Below are 21,339 nucleotides of genomic sequence, written 5' to 3' on the forward strand. Positions count from 1 at the left end.
CTCCCAACCGTCCCGATTTTGACGGGACTTTCCCGTTTTTCGTACCCCTGCCCCGCGTCACGGGCAGCTATGATATTGTCACGGATTCTCCCCCCAGGTCCCGCTGTGTCCCGGCGCTGTGTCCGCATAGTAAATACTTTGAAAGTCTGAACTCACAGTACAGAATGGCTTCTACAGACATCGGGAGGGAATCCTTTTCAGAGAAGTGTCGGGCTTAGCGCAGAGCAGGGACCACATCATCAGCTTCAGATCAGCATCTGTCCATATATGGTCACTGCATCTCCTAGGGTTCCCCAGAGCAGACATCGGGCAGGGAATCCTTTTCAGAGAAGTGTCGGCTTAGCAGAGAGAGCAGGGACCACGTCATCAGGTCAGATCAGTATCTGTCCATATATGGTCTCCAGGGCTTCCCCAGACACAAGCTCTTTATATAATTAAATTAAATAAAGTTTTGGCCAGGCTGAGATTCGAACCTGGGACCCTCTGCACCATAGACAGGAGCTTAACTAACTGAGCTATAAGCCCAGTGATACAGAGCTGAGGATTTCTGGTAAGTAAGACATGTTATCTGCCATTTACACTGTGACACAGACTAATGCACTGATATATAGAGAGGGATCTTCTCAGATATTATTATTGTAATTATTGAGACTATTATTATTATTATAAATTTTATTATTATGGAGATGATTATTAATAATGGTAAAAATAATAATAATCATCTCAATAATAATAATAATAATAATAATAATAATAGTCTCAATAATTACAATAATCTGAGAAGATCCCTCCCTATATACCAAGGCAGTATATAGTTCTTAGTTACCAAAATTCTCCACTTGTTAATCACTGAGGTTATAGCTCAGTGGGTTGAGGTGCTGTGTTATTATTGTACATGGACACTGCAGGTTCTGGGTTCAAATCCCAATGAGGATAATATTTTTTTTTTTTTTAAATTATGATTTTTATTATTTTTAATATGGCTAAAATTTGGGGCGTGGCCAGGGAGTGATTGGGGGTGTGGCTTAGGGGGTTCGCCGCGGCACGCTACGCGTGCCGCCATTTTGTCCCTCTTTCCTTTTCCCAAATGTTGGGAGGTATGTATTAAGTTGGTTCCCTTAGAGGTATACTACAACACACATATTTGTCGATATCAAGTCTGTATTGTTTAGAGTTAAATGGAATTGGGTATAGATATATATGAGGGGGAAGAAGGAAAGGAAGAAATGAAACAAAAAAAACACAGCAAGCTACAAACTGTTTACTTAGAAATGAATGTATATTGTATATTGGGTACTATGTATGCTTCCTGACATGTTTTTACTGTGATGTACATGTATGTGAATTAAGAACATATTGCTATTGTATTTATATTTTTGTAAAATGAAGACGGAAATGAAGTTTGTTATAAAAAGAAAAAAAGTGAGGGTCTAGGTCAGATCACCACACTGGGTCACAAAGTCAGTTACATGATGAGGCTGACGGGCAAGTAGAGAATTTGTGCTTGAAAAGGAAGCTGAACTTTTGCCTTTTGCACTATGACTTAAAGATCTTTAGCTACACTCCTGCACGTAATACTTGATGCAATGCTACACTAAACAGTCATCATTCTGTGGACTGTAACTGCCACATGATTACAATATTATACTGTTTGATGAACCAGGAAAAGTTCTAAAAATAAATAAACTTACTGATCTCCACACCAGAGCAATTTGTGATGTATTCAGCTCTAAATTTGACTAGCCACATTAGAAAAAATGAATACCATTAAGCTGTGTAAGACATGTCATACTAAAGGTATTGCAGGGAAGTAAAAATTAATAATCTGGAGTAAGGAAATAAGACTGAATAATCTGATGTAAGGAATGCCCCCTTTATATTGCTCTTTGGACATACTGCGGATATATTTTGTCATGGTATTTTTCAGTTTTTATGTAGTAATGTTCATGGTGTAGCAGCATTATGTGGGTGATATTGTCCTTTGTGCCATTAAATACCTCTAATATTAGTGACTGCACAGAGGTAATATTTGCTCCTGGTATAACCATACTGTGATATTAGTCTGATATAAGGGAGCTTTACCTATTATCAGAATGGCATTATTTTGCAATCATGTTGGTAATGGTTGGGGGAGCCCCATTAGGAATTTTGCCTCTGGGCTTAGAGATCACCAGTTACACCACTGGGGGTGGTGCCGGCTCCCTATATACTGGGGATGCACTGTGCTGGATACCAATATTTTGTGGACAGTGTCAGTGTGACCGGGAATTCGCCCTGATGTTGTATTTTTGTGTGAAGCTTGGTTCTAGTACAGGCGGTCCACTACTTAAGAACACTCGACTTACATACGACCCCTAGTTACAAACGGTCCTCTGGATATTGGTAATTTATTGTACTTTAGTCCTAGGCTACAATGATCGGCTGTAACAGTTGTGTCTGTAATGAAGCTTTACTGTTAATATTGATTGATTGATTATGACAACCCAACATTTTTAAAATCCAATTGTCACAGAGACCAAAAAAGTTTTGGCTGGGATTACAATGATAAAATATACAGTTCCGACTTACAAATTCAATTTAAGAACAACCCTACAGACCCTATCTTGTATGTAACCCGGGGACTGCCTGTATTGTTATTATGTATTGAACTCCATGCTGGTGCTGTATTTCTATACTAAGCTTTGTTCTGCTGAAGTATATTTGTAAATCTCTATTATAATAATTTGTTACAAAAACAATGTTATAATTTGAAAGACATTGTACATGTGATTTGAATGGGAGCCACTGTATATGTTAGAATTAATTTAGGGGGAGCAATGTCTTAGCTAACTTAGTGGGATAGTGCAGCATACACTATAATCCATACATAAATGCACTTCTCTAATAGTTTTAATTTGTGGGGGGCTGTTTATGGTAAAAATTGAGGTGCATTGTATTTTAATAACCTTGGGAAGGGGGATAGGGGTTGGGGCACGGTTTTTCTGAGATTCGCCCTGTACGGCTCCCCCCACTTCCCGACAGCAAAAAGGCTAGAATCGGTCCTGATTCAGGCTGGTGTCTCTAGATATATCCCTCTCAGCAAGGGGGCGGATGCACGATGCGCCAGTGCTCTATAAATCCTGACCATCTTCTCTATTCCTGTATATTGCTTTTTACAGTTTTTATATGGATGTGGCAGTAAATAGTTTTGTTAAAACAAAATATCAAACATTTAATTGACAGTTTTTAGCAATTAAGAAAATCTACCACCAAAAACAAGCATAATAAACAAGGGACACTTACACATAGATCTAGGCACCGTAACTGTGGTAATCTTCTTATATTGATTATCCATTTCATCCATCCTCTGCAGTAGCAGAGGTGGGGTGTAAGACAGCTGAGCAGTCTCTGAAGCTGCAGCACAGAGGGGCTCTGGTGACACTCATTCACAAATAACACAGATTATTAGCATAGTTTTAAATGTTGATTTTAGAAGGAAAAAGGCCTTGGATAACAAATATAAGGAAATTACCACAGTCACGTCTGGATCTATGAGCAGTGGCAAGAAGGTATAAAAAACCAAAACACAATGGGAGAGGATGGCTCCTACTGTTATAGCGTCAAGTGTATGATGAGATGCCAGGTGAGTATTAATAACTGCTCAGATGATTACCACTTTTTGCGATGCAGTATAAGGCCCACTCAGGGGGATGGTTCCTTGATGTCTGGTAAATGAATACCAGTTGCAGGTATAGATGGTTGATGGTTGGCCCGGTGGGCCACTGAATACAAAATAGAAAAAAGCGGAAGGCTATCATGGGGCGCTGATAGCCAGATCTAAATCAGATATATCTGGCTATTAGCACCCCGCGATAACCTTCTGCTTTTTTCTATTTTGTATTCAGTGGCGTAAAAGACACCAGTGGGCTCAAATGCAAACTTCAGATTGGGGCCGCCTTATATTTAAAACCCCACCATCGCCTCCACCTGCCCCGTCACATTACACTTGAAAATACACATATATGCTACCCATACATATACCCACAACACCATAGTCATACACCTTATACTTAATGTCCAGCAGCAGCTTCCCATATTAAGATACTGGGGGTCATTTACTAAGGGCCCGATTCGCGTTTTCCCGACGTGTTACCCGAATATTTCCGATTTGCTCCGATTGTACCTGAATTGCCCCAGGATTTTGGCGCACGCGATTGGATTGTGGCGTATCGGCGCCGGCATGCGCGCGGCGGAAATCGGGGGGGCGTGGCCGAACGAAAACCCGACGTATTCGGAAAAACCGCCGCATTTAAGAATGGAAAATGTGTCGCTCGGGACGCGCTTACCTGCACTCAGCCGGCCTCGGTGAATTCCGGCGCGTTCAGATGCTTTTCAGCGTAGCAGCGCCACCTGGTGGACGGCGGAGGAACTACCTTATTAAATCCCGGCCGGACCCGAATCCAGCACAGAGAACGCGCCGCTGGATCGCGAATGGACCGGGTAAGTAAATCTGCCCCACTGTCTAGCAACCCTCCTTATTAATACAATGTCCTACTCCTGAAGCTGATGCTACAGATGTCTTTGAGGTGAAAGAGGTCCTTGATGTGAAGACAGTCAGAGGGAGGTGATTCTATCTTTTAGACTCAAAGGGGTGCGACCCAGAGGAGAGGTGTTGGGAGCCCAAGGACAACATTCTGGATCGTGCTCTTCTACACAGGGTCCTCCAGTCCAAGAAGAGGGGGAGGCTGAAGGGTGGGGGGAATTCACGAGTGCCCCTGTGTCCCATATCCCAGGTTACAGGTGCACCCATGTGCCCTCCTGTGCCCCCGGAGCCAGCCTGCACGATCACTCTCCTCTTCCAGCACCGGCGACAATCTCTGCGGTCCCTTCAGTTTAGTGCACGCGTCCCTTATCTCCTAGGACACGCGCCGGCTCTGTGAGATTTAAAGGGCCAGCAAGATAATTGGCGCTGGTTGGCCTCCTGCCATAATAAATTCCTACCCCTTCCTGTGTCCCTTACCAGGTCTTTGTGCCTGAGAGACAGCTGTGTTCCTTGCCCTTTGTGATTTTCCTGATTTCCTTTGTGACCTCGATTTTGTACCTGACATTGATCCTGTGCTGCCTGTCTCAACCTTCTGCCTGTCCCCAACCATGCTTCTGCCTCAAGACTTTGTACTACACCTTGGCCGCCACCGCGGACAAAGTCGTGCTTGTGGAGCGACCTGGTGGTTCCACGCTGCAACAAGTCCAGCTGACTTTGCAGCGGGATCTGGTGAAAACCGGGTGGCACTTAGACTCCGCTCCCAAGTGTTGGCTTACGTCATCGTTTGCGGTGGCTCCACTACCCCTGGTGCCTGGCAGGTTGTTGTTTTACCTCTGGTACCTTCTTGTTGCATTGTCAGTATATCAAGATTTGTAATTAATTGATATGTATATATTTTATTGTAAATAAATATTTATGATTTAATATTATTTGTCTGTGCTTTGATTTAATTTCTTTATTAGTAGTATTCACAATTTGCAAGATTTCTGCAAATTTAAAAATAAAAACTATAAATAGCTCTGCAAATAAACCTATTTATTATATACTATGTTTACGCAGATATGAAGAAAATAAGTTTAGATCATATGACAAATTAATATGACAGATTAATATATAGATTGACAGATATCCCTGTAGTAAAGACCTCAACATACCATTTCTTTATAGATATTCTGTAGCTGTATATATTGTCTAAAAATAACACAACTTTCTTCCGAGAGAACAGTTTATTAATATTTGTACAGTTCTCATAAAACTTTGCATACCTTGTTCCTTCCTTATAAAATTAACTACTTTATTACAGCTTAAGTGACTGTATAGCAATGTTAAAGGGGTTGTTCAGTAAAGTCTTGTCAAAGAGCACAATTATAAACCATGCAATAGGTCATTCTTCACTTTACTGCGTGTCAGAATTGTTTCCTGGTAACCGTGAATAAACTTTTGCCATAGTATATATAGTCTGATAAATTAATCTCCCACACAATTCTTTCTAATTCCTGTTTTTATTACCCATGTAGTCCAGACTATCGTTTTATGATGGTCCCTGTGTCTACCTGTACCTAAAGGCATTTTTTTATATCTGTTAGATACAAATACTTTAAAATTTCTAGATTTCCTTCAATCAATTACAGAAGGTCTGTGAAAGCTGATGTTATAGAATATATTTCCTTTAACTTTAACATGTACACGAGAGAGACATTGGGGCTTATTTACTAAGGTCACTTGGCCGCATTTCCATCAGGTTTTCGGGTTCGCGTCGCACGGGATCAGATTGTTTTGCAATCGCGCCGGCTTTCACGTGACACAACACGGGGGGGGGGGGGGGTGTGGATGGATGACCTGACAGATTCGGACAACGCACAGGATTTAACAAATCAATTTGTGTCGCATCCAATGCACTTACAAACACCGGGAGTAAGAAGGTGAACTCCGGCTGACCTGATCGGAGAAGTGACACTTGCACGAAATCGGGCGCACGATCTTCCTGAATTGCGGCAGATGGGCATTCTGGCAGACAATGCGCCTAGGGGATCGCGCAGGGACCAGGTAAGTAAATGTGCCCCAATATCTTTCTCTAGATACAGGTCACAACTTCTCTTTAGAATCTTCAAAGCAGTTGTCCTAAGTTTAATTCTTATCCCCCAATCACAGCATAGAAGATGACAACGCGATTGGTGGGAGTCCAACCACAAGTACCCCCATGATCACAAAAACTGGTTCATTTTTCCACCTAATTGATGGATAGGCAAGTCAAGGATGGATTCTGCCACTCCATTCAATGTCTAAAGATATGCCAGTCATTGCCATCTATTAGCCCCTTACCAAAGTGTGACATATTAGTAAAGGAAATCTACCATTTGATTTGATGCATTCTGATCCATACATACCTTGAGATTGCTGTAGCTGCACTGATGTAGAAACATATCTTGTTTAATCTTGGAGTTAGGGTTTTTCAGAAAAAACTATTAAAACATTTAGGTCCTTGCAAAAGCTGTGTTGCATGCTGGCTGCCATTCATACATGGAGCTTCCTGAACTGTTCAGACAGAACCAATCAACCTGAGCTGGATGACCCATACACAGCAGCTGGGGGATGGTGCAGCGATTGATTACTTCTGCCTCTTATGCACAACACAGTGATTACATCATCCTCTGAACAGTGCATACTTAATGTAAGAGGAGAAGAGCCAAGCCATGCACAGAAGCAACAGAGCCTCATTGGCATAATGCTATAATTTTTTTTTCCAGTAAAACCACTCAGCTCAGGGATTAAACAAGATATGTTTCTGCATCAGTGTAGCTACAGCATTCTCAAGGAATGTTTGGTGCATGATACACTGAATAAGGTGAAGGACAGGGATAGTCGTGACAAAAAAAATCGAGATTTTGAAAGTGTGTCATCACAATTCAGAGAATAATAAAAATATAAACCAAAGGCACATTAAAGTGGCAGAGAAGTACAAAAACAGAACGCAAAGGATAATCAGAAACAGAGCAGAAGTCAGGCAACTAGAATATCCAATAACTGGCAGTTGACAACAGACTCCCTGTCTGGTGGAGAGAAGTACTATAACCAGCACCAATGTCCTCCAAAGCACACCCATTCCTGGGCACTTCTGATCTGAGGGTGGCATGGTGGGGGTCGTAATTTGTAGCCGTGCAACTTTTTTCATGCCTCCCCCATGGTGCTTTATCTTTATGTCAATGAAAGTATTACATATTTACACATGTGCAGTGTCAGATAAAAATTGCAGTTGGATAAATAGTGGATGTATGTGTTTTTTTATTTTAGACTCTCCATATAAGTTATTATAAGTACAGGATATAAAGAACTTTTAATCCCTCAAGCCGGGATAATAAGGAAACACATTTCCCTTGTTTTAGTTAAACAACTGATGACTCATGAAATCAAATTACAAATTAACTAAAGTTTTAAAGAAACTATGATTTACTGACAAATACGTCATAAATCACATCCTTGTATGAGTATATATAGATGTCGGAAGTAATATTCATAGAAGTGTGTTCTTACAGGTGTCATAGTCATTAACAATGACACCAAGAAGTATTGTAGCATTAGTTTTGGTTTTTCACATCTTTGCCAAAAGTGAAAGCTCCATGGTTAAACTCAACAATGGAGGATATGAAGATATAGTTGTTGCTATCAATCCTAATGTCAAGGAAGATCTCAGGATCATTGACAAAATTAAGGTAAGAATTATTTAATTTATTATACTTAAAAATGTTGCTTTTTTCCCAGAGTAAAATCTATTGGCAATCATTAGGTAAACTACATTTTTGTCAGGTATAAATGAACTGTATAGTCCTTTTTCATTATTGTTTTTAAACACAATGAAAATCTAAGTTATGTTTTTTGTTTTTTTAAGTGTTTTTTTGTTTGTCATTATACTGTAGTTTGCTTGGACACACAAAAAATGACAGCCATAGACAGTTTTGGGAGCAGATACTCTCAATTAGTGTTACTAATGCTAAATGGGATATCTTCAAATTTACCCGGGATAATTATATAATACAAGAATTATCTTTACAGACAGTCTCGGTTTACATACAGATAGGGTCCTTAGATTTGTTCTTAAGCTAAATTTGTATTTGAGTCGAATTTGTATTTGACAAGTTTATAATTGTAACGCCAGACAATTTTTTTTTTGTGTATATGACAAATGGATTTTCACACTTATGGGCTGTCATAAAAACAAGGACACCTTACATTGATCATTACAGCCTGGGACTATAGTAAAACATCCAGAGAGCTTCACCAGAGGTCACAGTGGGCAGAGAGGTCTGTCTGTAACTAATGGCCGTCTGTCAAATGTCCCTAAGTTGCTGAAAATAAAATTAACATAACCACACACGACTCTCGACTATCAATCATACAATCAATTAAGGTTATTAATACAAAATTAGAGATTTTCAAATCTACCCCAGGTTAGTATATAAATGTATTATTATAGAGAACAAGTGTAAACATTTCAGAAATAGAACTTGCAAACTCTAACTAAAATTAATAAAAAGGAAATAAATTCAGCTAAAATGCTAAATAATGGAGCAGGTGAGCAAAGAGTAACACAAGTCTCATTAAATACTTTAGTATATTAATACAAAATTAAAAATGTCTTGGGATTGAGAAAAGGCAGAGCTACTAAATGGGTTTTTATCTGTGTATATACCATAGAAGAGATGGAAGAGAGAGTATCTGGTGAAGGCGATGCCAGTGTCTTTTACATATCCAAATATGAATGCATACATCATCTAAGTTAAACTGTAAATGTATAAAGGCTTCCTAGTTGGATTGTACCCTCAAGAGTCTCAAATCAATTGCAAAGAAATTTTCTATGCAAATGACAACGTAGAATATGCAGAATATGGAGGATGTTCATTGGCTGCAGGCTGAAACACTTGAGGGAATTTATTAAAGAAAACCTACCATTCAATTATGGTAGAAAATAAAAATATGTTATACATAGGGGCTCATTTACTAACCCGGTCCCGTGATAATGCACTGTGCACCCGATATCCTACATGTGACACTTCCCCGCTCAGGTCCGCTGGAATTCCCCTTCTTCTTCCTGGTGTATGTAAGTGCATTGTCTTGCGACACAATTTGAATCTCAAATTCCGCTCTCAGTCTGAATCAGTCAGATCGGCCGACGGCCTGCCCCCCCCCCCTTCTGTGGTATGAAAGCCTGCAACTGCGCCACAATTTGATCACATGGGACACAATCCCAGCGCAAGCCCCTGTTAAATACATTTCCAAGCCGCGCAAATCCCGAAACTGTTTAACAGTCCGATGAAAGTGCGATCCGCGACCCATAGTAGATAAGCTCCATGGTCACCTAAAATTGCCCCCTTTCCCTAGAAAACATATAAAAATAAACAAAATCATGAACATGTTGGTTGTCCCCATGTCCCAAAATCTATCACAAATATAAAAACTATGGAAAAAAGCTTACAAATATCCGAATTGCGACTTTTTCCCCATTTTGCTTCCCATAAAAATTTGTATACAAAGTGACGGCGGGTCACAGTTGTCGCAATAATATCAATACATATTTTTTCACAAAACATGCAACCTTGTCTAGCTCGACATACCAAAGTGAAAAAGTTACAGGTATACGGTGTGTGCGGCCTTTTTTTTTATAAAAAGTTTTAGAATTTTAAGACATTTCCCAAGAATACCGATATGCTCCCGATATCCTGCATGTGTCGCTTCCCCGCTCAGGTCCGCCGGAGTTCACCATCTTTTTAGTGGTGCATCTAAGTGCGAATCAGTCGGATGGTCCGACAGCACGCCCCCTAATTTGCGTCGCATGGAAGCCAGTGTGACACAATCCCAGTGCAGGCCCCTGTTAAATACCTGTCTGCACCGTGCAATCCCCCAAAAAAGTGCAAAGTCCAACAAAAGTGCGATCCGCGACCCTTAAGCCCCTTCCACACTTGCGTTGCAGATCACGTCAGAGTTTGATCAGGGTGCGATCAGTGTTTGGTCAGTGAAAAACGCACATTTTGCGTGTAGTCAGTTTTCAGTCAGAGTTTGTTCAGTGTCTCAGTTTTTCACGCGCGTTTTCAATGCAATTTCAATGCGTTTTTCATGCGCAGAAAATGTGCGTGAAAAGGACTCAGGGCTGATCTCTATCTTTTCTATGACAATTGATGCGTGAAAAACGCATTGCACTTGCATTGCACTTGCAAGTGTCTCAGAGTGCAATGCGTTTTTGATGCAGCTCCATAGACTTGTATGGTGCATTTTTCACGCACGTGACTTGCAAAAGTAGAGCATGTCGAGATTTAAACGCGCGTTAAAAAAAATGCGCGTGTGTGCGTGAAAAAAAAAATGTAAGTCTGAAAAGACCCATTGGTTACAATGGGTCAGAGTGCAATGCAAGTTCTGCGGGACAAAAGCATGCACAGAAAACGCTCATGAAAAACGCAAGTGTGAAAGGGGCCTTAGTAAATGAGCCCCAATAAATGATGTCAGAGCTTATTTACACCTCCTATCTTTATAGAACATGCCTAGAAAACTCTCCCTTGACCTCAATGAATGGTCTGTATAATATTGCTAATATATAGTGTTGCAAAAAGATCGCAAAGTCACTCCAGCCCAATGCTGGTGTATGTGCTCAAGTTTTGGTGAATTTTGGGCCTTTTTGAAAGAAAAATCCCAGACACAAGTGAAGCATAAGAACATTTATTAAAGGGCCAAAACCACTTTAATGAATCTGACAAACAGTGGAGCTCCAAAGACAACCATAGAACTGTCCTAATGATAGGAGCCACCTAATGATAAATCTCCCCCATTGTTTTGTTTGGCGTGTGTATTTGGAGGCTCTGCAGAGTCTCGCGCTTATATTGGGGGGTACTACAGCGGCTGGCATGTGTATTGGCAGCTTCTGCAGCGTCTGATGTGTATATTGGCATGTTTTGCAGTGGCTGATGCGTGTATTTGGAGGTTTTGCAGTAGCTGCCTCACGTATTGGGGCAGGGGCGTAACTAGGAGAGGCAGGGCCCCATAGCAGACTTCTGTATGGGGCCCCCTTTCCTTTAAAAAGTAAATTGTACGCACACGTTCACATACCACCCAACCGTCCCGATTTCAGCGTGACAGTCCCAGTTTTTAACCCCTGTCCCGCTGGAACGGGCAGCTAAGATAAAGTCCCGATTAGTCCCACCCTCCCCCGCACTACCTGTGGTTGTCCCAGCTCCGTGTCCCGCCCCCAGCGCCGCCTCCGTATTCCTGCTGTGTTCAGGTCCGTGCAATCTCCTGCACAGCCCGGCACCTCCCCCATCAACGCCCCCAGCCCAGTGACCAATCAGAGCCCAGGGTCCTCCCCCAGGGCTGTGTTAGTTAGCGTTATCAGAGGTTTCTGTGTAGGATGCATTTATAGTCTGTAAAATATAGTACATTTAAAAATTCTGACATGATTCATAATTTATTATTTTTTTCTCAAAGGAAATGGTGAGAGAAGCTACACACTTTTTATTTGATGCAACAGACAAGAGGCTCTTCATACGCAGTGTGAAAATTTTGATTCCCAATTCCTGGCCTGCAAGGAATTATTCAAGACTCAAAACAGAAACATATGACAAGGTATAGTAAATGTAAAATGTTTATATGAGAATAGTTGACTCATTAGTGACGCGGCCGGAAAAGGCACTAGTGAATTTTCGTTTGCGCCGGTTTATGGGCCCTAACTTTTTATTTTTGCATGCTACCTTAAATTTTTGAGGTGTTTCGGGACACATAGGGGCAGATGTATCATAGTTTGGTCTCTCTGAGGTTTTTTAGAGATTTTTGGCGGCTAGTTTTGCACCTTATGTATGATCCTGTCTTTTTACTTGTGATACATGTTCAGTTTCTCCGGTCCTGGCAGGTGCAAATTTTGGCTTCTTTTTAAGACTTTTTGTTGCAAATGTCTCAAATCCACATGGACACAAGCCACGTGAGGGGATATATACAGGAGTGGACACTAGCCATGTGAGGGGTTACATACAGGAGAGGATACAAGCCATGTGAGGGGTTATATACAGGAGAGGACACAAGCCATGTGAGGGGTTACATACAGGAGAGGATACAAGCCATGTGAGGGGTTATATACAGGAGAGGATACAAGCCATGTGAGGGGGTTATATACAGGAGAGGATACAAGCCATGTGAGGGGGTTATATACAGAAGAGGACACAAGCCATGTGAGGGGTTATATACAGGAGAGGACACAAGCCATGTGAGGAGGTTATATGCAGGAGAGGACACAAGCCATGTGAGGGGGTTATATACAGGAGAGGATACAAGCCATGTGAGGGGGTTATATACAGGAGAGGATACAAGCCATGTGAGGGGGTTATATAAAGGAGAGGATACAAGCCATGTGAGGGGGTTATATACAGGAGAGGACACAAGCCATGTGAGGGGGTTATATACAGGAGTGAACACAAGCCATGTGAGGGGGTTATATACAGGAGTGAACACAAGCCATGTGAGGGGGTTATATACAGGAGAGAACACAAGCCATGTGAGGGGTTATATACAGGAGAGGATACAAGCCATGTGAGGGGGTTATATACAGGAGAGGACACAAGCCATGTGAGGGGTTATATACAGGAGAGGATACAAGCCATGTGAGGGGTTATATACAGGAGAGGATACAAGCCATGTGAGGGGTTATATACAGGAGAGGATACAAGCCATGTGAGGGGTTATATACAGGAGAGGACACAAGCCATGTGAGGGGGTTATATGCAGGAGAGGACACAAGCCATGTGAGGGGGTTATATACAGGAGAGGATACAAGCCATGTGAGGGGTTATATACAGGAGAGGACACAAGCCATGTGAGGGGTTATATACAAGAGAGAACACAAGCCATGTGAGGGGGTTATATACAGGAGAGGACACAAGCCATGTGAGGGGTTATATACAGGAGAGGATACAAGCCATGTGAGGGGTTATATACAGGAGAGTACACAAGCCATGTGAGGGGTTATATACAGGAGAGTACACAAGCCATGTGAGGGGGTTATATACAGGAGTGAACACAAGCCATGTGAGGGGGTTATATACAGGAGAGAATACAAGCCATTTGAGGGGGTTATATGCAGGAGTGGGCACTACTGTTAATTTGGGATTTAACATGTTGCATTTTTAATGCATTTTGAAACCTATTACAACAGCTGAGGAGAGTTGATTTTCCTAATTACATTACTGTTAACATTTGAATTTACAAAATGCATAGTAAATACAATGTTAACACATGCGTTAACGTGGCGTTTATATTGCGTTTTGTAAACGCAAATTTTAACAGTAATTAAATAAGGCAAATCACCAATCCTCAGCTGTTGTAATTAGTTTCAAAATGCATTATAAACGCAATTAAACAGCTACCTGTGATCTCGCCCTTAGAAGTGACCAATAAAAAAAGAAAAAAAATGCAAAAATTTTGACAAGAGGTTACTGTGCAGAATGTTAAACAGTTAAAGCATGTGAAATAATTTCAATTTACATGTTAAAATTGGGTCCATGAAAAAGAAAATCCTTTGCACCTACCCTGGACCAGGTGTAGAATTGCACCAAAATTGGCGCAAAAACAGCAAAATGTCGCACGGAACATCTGGAAAACAAAGATACATAAGGCACACTGCACAAGGTGCACACCAAGGTGCACTTGAAAGAGAACAGAGTTAAAAGTCGCAAAAATGTCGCGAAAACGGCAAAAGTTGCTAAAAATAGACAATTTGGCTAGCTGAAACAATGATACATGTGCCCCATAGAGCTTGTTAAAAAGGTACTAAAATATTGAACATTTTTTTTCATTTTTATTTTATTTCGGATTAAAAGTGGAAAGAAGGCTTTTTTTGCAAGTTATAGTACTTTTTTTTAATTTTCAAATTAACTTAAAATGAACATTATTAATAAATTCCCTATATATGGTTTTGATATATAATATGTATAGTCTGGGGCAAACGGGTGACTGTGGCGATGTGTTTTGTAGTGTAAGTGGGGGATTTTTTTTTATTATATGGGGAAATGTAATAGTATTTTTATGAATATTTATTAATATTTTTTTTATGTTTGTGTTTTTACTTTATATGTCCCCCATGAGGTCATAAAAGATCCCTGGGGGATATTTTCACTTTTTTTAAAAAAAATTTACTTCATTTTTTTGCTTTTACAAGTTTTCCACTGTAACTGATGCAATTATAAGAGTCCCAGTTACAAGGGAAATGACCACCTGTGACTGGGGTTTGTGATCTGTGCTGGACTGGCTCTGCTCCTCGCTTCATCGCACTCTTTCAGTGCGATGCACAGAGGAGCGGAGAAGGGAGAAGCATTAACGAACCACATCTCTCTTCTCCCCAGGGTCTCCGGGTGCCTCTGACACCCGGAGACTGGGCTCTGCTCCCGTGGCTGGCACGGGAGCAGCAGAAAACTTCAGCAACGTCTACATTAACTATAGCAAACTGTACCCCGTGCATATATCACATGAAATTACATGGACTTCTACTGCTCCTCTCCATCCTCCATGGAGGCTGCGGTGACATCATGTAATCACATACATGGTGTACAGTTTGCTATTCTTAGAAGGCTAATGGACCTGCGATGATGTCACTCTGGTCACATGTCATAAATGTAAAAAAATTGACACAATATTTCTAAGAAGCAAAAAGAGCTTTATATATCTGTATTTGAATATTAGTTTACACTCCCTAAGTACAAGGAGGCAGAGCAGTGATTTGAAGAGACAAAAAAGCCCACTGACACTCTGTACGATAAATCGTCCAAAACCCTGAAAACACAAACAAAGATATGCCAAGAACACTGCTGGGACGGCAATCCAGAGGCTACAGGGGTGTGGAGTAGCCTTAGCTACAAGTGTTCAGCCAGGCTTCTTCAGACGTGACACTTTTCTACAGTACTGCGTCAGAAGAATATTGCAGGACAATGGGTGGCACTAAGTAAATAGTGTGATGCATTATATAAGATATCAAACAAAAAGTAAAAAAAAACACCAAACACACAAAAATCACCCTCCCCTTTAAGAAAAAAAATTTAAAACACACAAATTTTATACCTCCACACTCGTACCAATTCAGGCTATAAAACTATTCTAGCATTTATCGTGACAAAAACATTTTTAAAATGAAGGAAAAACTATGCCAAAATTGACATTATTTAATCATCCATCGCACAAAAAATTACATTAATTGCAATCAAAAAATATGAACACATTAAATCTACAGGTCTTTTTGCAAAAAAAAAGCCCTCACACAAATTGACAAAAAATTTCAGAAGTTATGGCACACGGAAGGTGACAACACAAAGAGTTTTTCCCCCAAAAAAACTATTTCTGCATGCGTATTGATCCAGAGAAAAAAGTTATTGGGGCACATTTACTTACCTGGCCCCTGGAGTTCCTGAGGTACGGAGTGTCCGACGATCATGCACTCTGGCGCAATCATGCACCCGATATCGTGCATGTGTCGCTTCCCCACTCAGGTCTGCTGGAGTTCATCTTCTTCTTCCTGGTGCATGTAAGTGCATTGTCCTGCGACACAATTTGAATCTTAAATTCCGCGCGCAGCCCGAATCAGTTGGATCGTCTGACGGCCAACCCCTGATTTCTGTCGCATGGAAGCCAGCGCAGCTGTGACACAATCCCAGCACAAACCCCTGTTAAACACCTGTCTTAGCTGCGTGAATCCCGAAAACCCTGAACAGTCCAACGAAAGTGCAATCCGCGACCCTTAGCAATTAAGCCCAATTATGTGGCCTGGGCATAAACGTGTGCAGAGATAAGGGGTTAAAGAAAAAAACCCAGCTAATGTTTTGTTCCCTAGAGTCAACCATCATCTAGGTTTCCCAAAAGACTAGTAATGTTTACACTATAAAAATAATTTTCAACCCCTTACTTTACAATTTTACAGTTTCATTGATGTTTTACCTACTATCAATCAGTGATGGTCAGTGTAAAATATCACTGGGGACTCTCTAACCACACATATTATTATTCCTGCATGCTGGCAATGTGCTTTGATTATCAGGGCCCAGGGTTTATCTACACTTTGATTTCGCTTTTGAACATTCACTATTATATGACACATAGAAAAAGAGAGAAGACAGATAGATCAGAGATGAGAGATAATGAGATCCATGAGATGGATATAACACACAACGACACCCTGCTAACTCCCCTATAACACACACTGTCAGCTATACTATATCTAAGCTATAACACACACTGTTAGCTCTGCTATATGCCTCCTTCTCCTGCTATAAAGATCTTATCTGTCTGTAGCTTGTAGATTATGTCTGTGCATGCTGCTGTTTGCTGACAGGCAGTGCCTGTTTGTGTCTGTATGAGCTCGTCTTGTAATAACAGTGAATTAGAGAATTAGTTATTTTGTTATCCTGAGTATATTTAAGAATCTTGTCTTCTAAATTAATAATTTCTTACTGTATTTATAATGTTAGGCAGATATTATCATCGCCAATCCTACCCAGAAGTATGCTGATGACCCATATACACAACAGTATGGACGCTGTGGAGAACCGGGGCAATACATTCACCTTACTCCAGATTTCATGACTGATGACATATTCATCACAAGATATGGCCCTCGAGGTAAAAAGTTTGGATATGCAAATAGTTAATTTTGTCTAGGAAGCAGATAAGTCTCCCACAGCCATACGCATAAATATAATAACAATAATAATGACAATAATTACAGAAATGACAAGCTCTATCTACAGTATATTGGGTTGACATATTCCATAGCATTTTACAATTTATAAAGTTCCTGAGAAAATTAGGCATCACAGAATAACAAAAGAAATTCAAATCATAGGAGTGAGGATGTTGGTTCGAAGAGCTTGCACTCTAAGGGCATATTTATCAGGGTTTGTGTGTCATTCTTCTAGTATAGAAGTCCCTAAATAGGAGCAATTGCTGGCATGCCAAATGGGAATGGAGCTTTAAAACTGGAGCTACCTTGCCAACGTCCTCAGGGGTTATCTGACAGATAGGGAAGGGATAAAAGATGACAAGAAAAAAACGCTACCTCGTGAAGTACGTATTGCCAAGAGAAAGACGTAAGAATAGGTAAATTGGCCACTCACCTAATCATAGAGGTATAAACACATATATGGTAAAATTCCAGCAGCCAGTCGTCAGCAATTCCCGGTCCAGGTCAGGGGATTGAAGAAACCCAAGGGGGGCCCCCCTTGGGTTTCTTCATTAAATGGGAATGGAGGACCATGAAAGGGGGTGGGTTATTGGATAATTAAAGGGGTATTCCAGGAATCAGCATAATTCATATGCAAATGGATACTCAAAATATAAGCTAATGTGTAATTAGTTGTTATTTAAAATTTTGCTCCCCTTAGCAGAAAATGCTGGTGACATAGACTGTAATGAAGAATTAAAATGCTACTGGCCCTTTAATCAGTCCGTTAATTTCCTCCGCGCGGTCACAGAACAGAAGATGGCCGCTGGTCACATGTTCACATCACATGTCCTGCACCTGCCTGGGCAGGTCATGTGATCACCACTAGGTTTGCCTGTAGTCGGTTGGTTGCAGTGCAGCCAGTATGGCCAGTGTTGTGGTGATGGCAGTTATACATCATTACTATGGTAACAGAGCAAGAAAGCCTGTTAGATCATCACTGGGAGCAGAGCATAAGTGGTAGGAGGAGTTACTGAGAACTAAAGGATCATGGGACTTGTATTTTCCAGTGGCGGCCATCTTGGTGATAACTCCACCTACTTTAGAGAGGCCATAAATTTTGTAAATCATAAAATCAAACTATTTAAGCTTCGTTTTGTGACTAATGACATTGAGTATTGTTGTATTCATTTATTTATATCATCATGGGTTTTTGTGTCAGACATTCATATTCCCGGAATACCCCTTTAAATACCACGCAGTTCTTTCTGTTCAACATTCCGGCCATCCTTTATAAATCTCTAGGTAGTACATAAAGAGCTGCATGTGACAGCCAGTATCTATATGTACAGATACTTAATGAATTTGAGCATAGGGGTTCTGATGGATTGGGTTATGGGGATAAGTGTAGAAATGGGCTACACAGAAAAGTTGCAACACAGAAAGTGCATTCAAGAAAGCTGATTCAGCTTTAGAAAACGTTAGGAGATAAAGAGAACCTGTAACCAGCGACCCCCTCCCAATCTCACAAAGCACACACAGTACCTTAAAGTTATCTTTATACATGTTCCACTGTTCCAATGCCTCTATGCATGGGATTACAGGCAGCTTTCTTCTAAAAAAAAAAAGCTTTTATTGATGTCCTCTATTCTAGTCATGTAAGTAAGGAGCTACAGTATACAGTCAAGCTACCCCATCTCCTTATTAACACTGAAACTGCTTACCCAACCCCATTTATGAATGACATGTGACTCTTTGTAAAGAATGCCTAAGGGTGCGGTCACACTTTGCAGTTAAACTGCATTGCAATCAGCTTTAAGGTGGTTTTAGGTGCAGTTTTGTCAATTTAACAGGTGAAACACATGAACTGAACGAGTGTATTTGATTTTGAGGGTGCGTTCACATGTTGCAGTTATAACTGCATCGCAATCAGTTTTGAGGTGGTTTTAGGTGCAGTTTTGTCAATTTCACCGGTGAAAGACATGAACTGAATGGCTGAATTTGATTTTGAAGGAGAAAGCTGTTCCACAAATATCATTCACCTGTTGATTTGATGTCTTTCACTTGTTAAAATAAGTAATGGCACCAAAAACCTGCCCAAAACTAATTGTGATGCAGTTTTAACTGCAACATGTGAACACACCCTGAAGGGGAAACCTGTTCCACAAATGTCATTCACTCGTCCAGTTCATGTCTTTCACCTGTTCAATTGACAAAACTGCACCTAAAACCACCTCAAAGCTGATTGTGATGCAGTTTTAACTGCAACGTGTGACTTCACCCTTAGGGCAGTGTGAGGTTGATTTCTCTTTATAAAGCCCGGTGTCTCTTAGTCCCCACCTTACTGAGGCAATGGTTAATGATGTAGAAGTACTGTGTCACTCACAACCCATGTCTTTCTCTCTCAATGTTCCAGCAAGGGATTGTTTAGAATTTGCTTAAATGCATTCTTGGGAAAATAAAGAAAGCTGTACATGTCTGTAGTTAAATATTGTCAGACAGCCCCTAAGTACTAGTTTTATACTTGCAACATTGTGTAGCAGTAAGACCTGTCAATCAGGAACAGGGAGGCAGTGCAGTGAACATTGCATATGGAGGGCTTAAATTAATATGATTGGACTCACATCAGGTGAATTGCATATAAGTTTACAAACTGACTTTTTAACATTGCAGCCATGGAAATGAATGATTTATGGATAAGGACAATGCTTTTTAATCATAGTTTTTAATAAAGTATTTAATTTTCATGGCAGGTTCAATTTAATGTCCTTTTCATAACAAAATACTGTATGACATATGTAATCTAAGAGAGATAAGATTACCAAATTATGGTGTATTAATCTACGGGACAGTCACAGTTTTTCAGCAGTTAGATGATTGACCTGGTGTGTTCTGCCCCGCCTCCTGGTTCAAGTCCCAACACAATAGAGCCAGTGTAGCCAAGGCATATGGACCAGGAGGCAGAATCAGCTTTCTGGGGCCCCACTATGAGGGGACAGAGAACAGATGGGCCATTATATGAGGGCCATGGAGGATAGGGGCCACAATATGAGAGGGATGGAGGACAGGGTGCCAGAATATAAGAGGGATGGAGGACAGGGTGCCAGAATATAAGAGGGATGGAGGACAGGTGGCCAGAATATGAGGGGGATGAAAGACATACGGTCACAATGAGAATAGGAGGAAGTGCGGGGGCCACAATATTAGGAGGAGAGGGGAGGGGGTTAGGAGTACGGAAAGCTAGGGCATTATAAGTTAGAGAATATAAATAAAGGTGGGGGGACAAAACTAAAGTTAGGATAAAAATAAAGGGGGTATTATATGGGTTGGGGATTGGCCACAGGAAGGGCAATATACTATGTGGGGGCCATTAAGATGAATATTATACTATGTTTGGGGTGTGATAAGGGTCGGGGAAATAGGCGGGCTAAAGGCAAAAAAGCCACCATCATATTGTCCCTCTTTCTGTAGCCCAAAAGTTGGGAAGTATGCAAAAAGTCTTTCTACAGGCACATCTATTATTTGTAATTAATCCAGCTCAGTAACTGCTATATGATCCACACTTATAGATATGTTTTTTGCTGCGGATATTAATGCTGGTTTTGAATGGATTTTTCTCGAGCATAAAAAGGAGACAGATTTAGCGCTGGCTTCAATGCAACACAAATTAGGGGTCGTGTGCCGCCGGACAATTTGACTTATTCGGACTGAGCGCAGGATTTAACTTTCAAATTGTGTCGCAAGCCCAAGCACTCACATGCACCACTTAATAGATGGTGAACTCTGTCGGACCTGAGTGGGGAAACGTCACATTCATGAAATCGGGCGCACGATCTTGGTGAAACGCGACACAGTGCATCAGACAGTGGTGACCAGCTAAGTAAATGTGCCCCGTAATCTTAATGTATAATCTTTGTTATTTCAATATTGCCTACTGATGACATTTTCTTACTGACAAAAAGAAAAGTTTTACAGTGAAAAATTATTTATTTTTAATTTCAGGCCGGGTGTTTGTTCATGAATGGGCTCATCTCCGATGGGGTGTATTTGATGAGTACAATTCAGTTACACCTTATTACATTTCGCTGAATCTTACTGTGGAGGCCACGAGGTGAGTACATTTGTCATTCTTTTTGTAAAGTCA

General features: G+C 40.8%; 1 protein-coding gene across 2 annotated transcripts in view; it reads left to right on the top strand.

Moving 5' to 3' along the window:
* The first annotated feature begins 8,073 nt into the window (after window positions 1-8,073).
* Window positions 8,074-21,339, top strand: part of LOC140104292 (calcium-activated chloride channel regulator 1-like) — a 34,484-nt gene continuing 21,218 nt past the window's right edge. Inside the window, exons 1-4 of one of the 2 annotated variants that reach the window (XM_072127770.1) lie at window positions 8,074-8,232; window positions 11,990-12,127; window positions 17,005-17,155; window positions 21,198-21,306. In XM_072127770.1, the coding sequence (XP_071983871.1) occupies window positions 8,074-8,232; window positions 11,990-12,127; window positions 17,005-17,155; window positions 21,198-21,306 (557 nt within the window). Of the gene's footprint in view, window positions 8,233-11,989; window positions 12,128-17,004; window positions 17,156-18,125; window positions 18,216-21,197; window positions 21,307-21,339 lie in introns of those variants that run through there. The other variant, XM_072127771.1, reaches the window with a different exon arrangement.

The sequence above is a fragment of the Engystomops pustulosus genome, chromosome 10, assembly GCF_040894005.1.
Source record: "Engystomops pustulosus chromosome 10, aEngPut4.maternal, whole genome shotgun sequence".
NCBI lineage: Eukaryota > Metazoa > Chordata > Amphibia > Anura > Leptodactylidae > Engystomops > Engystomops pustulosus.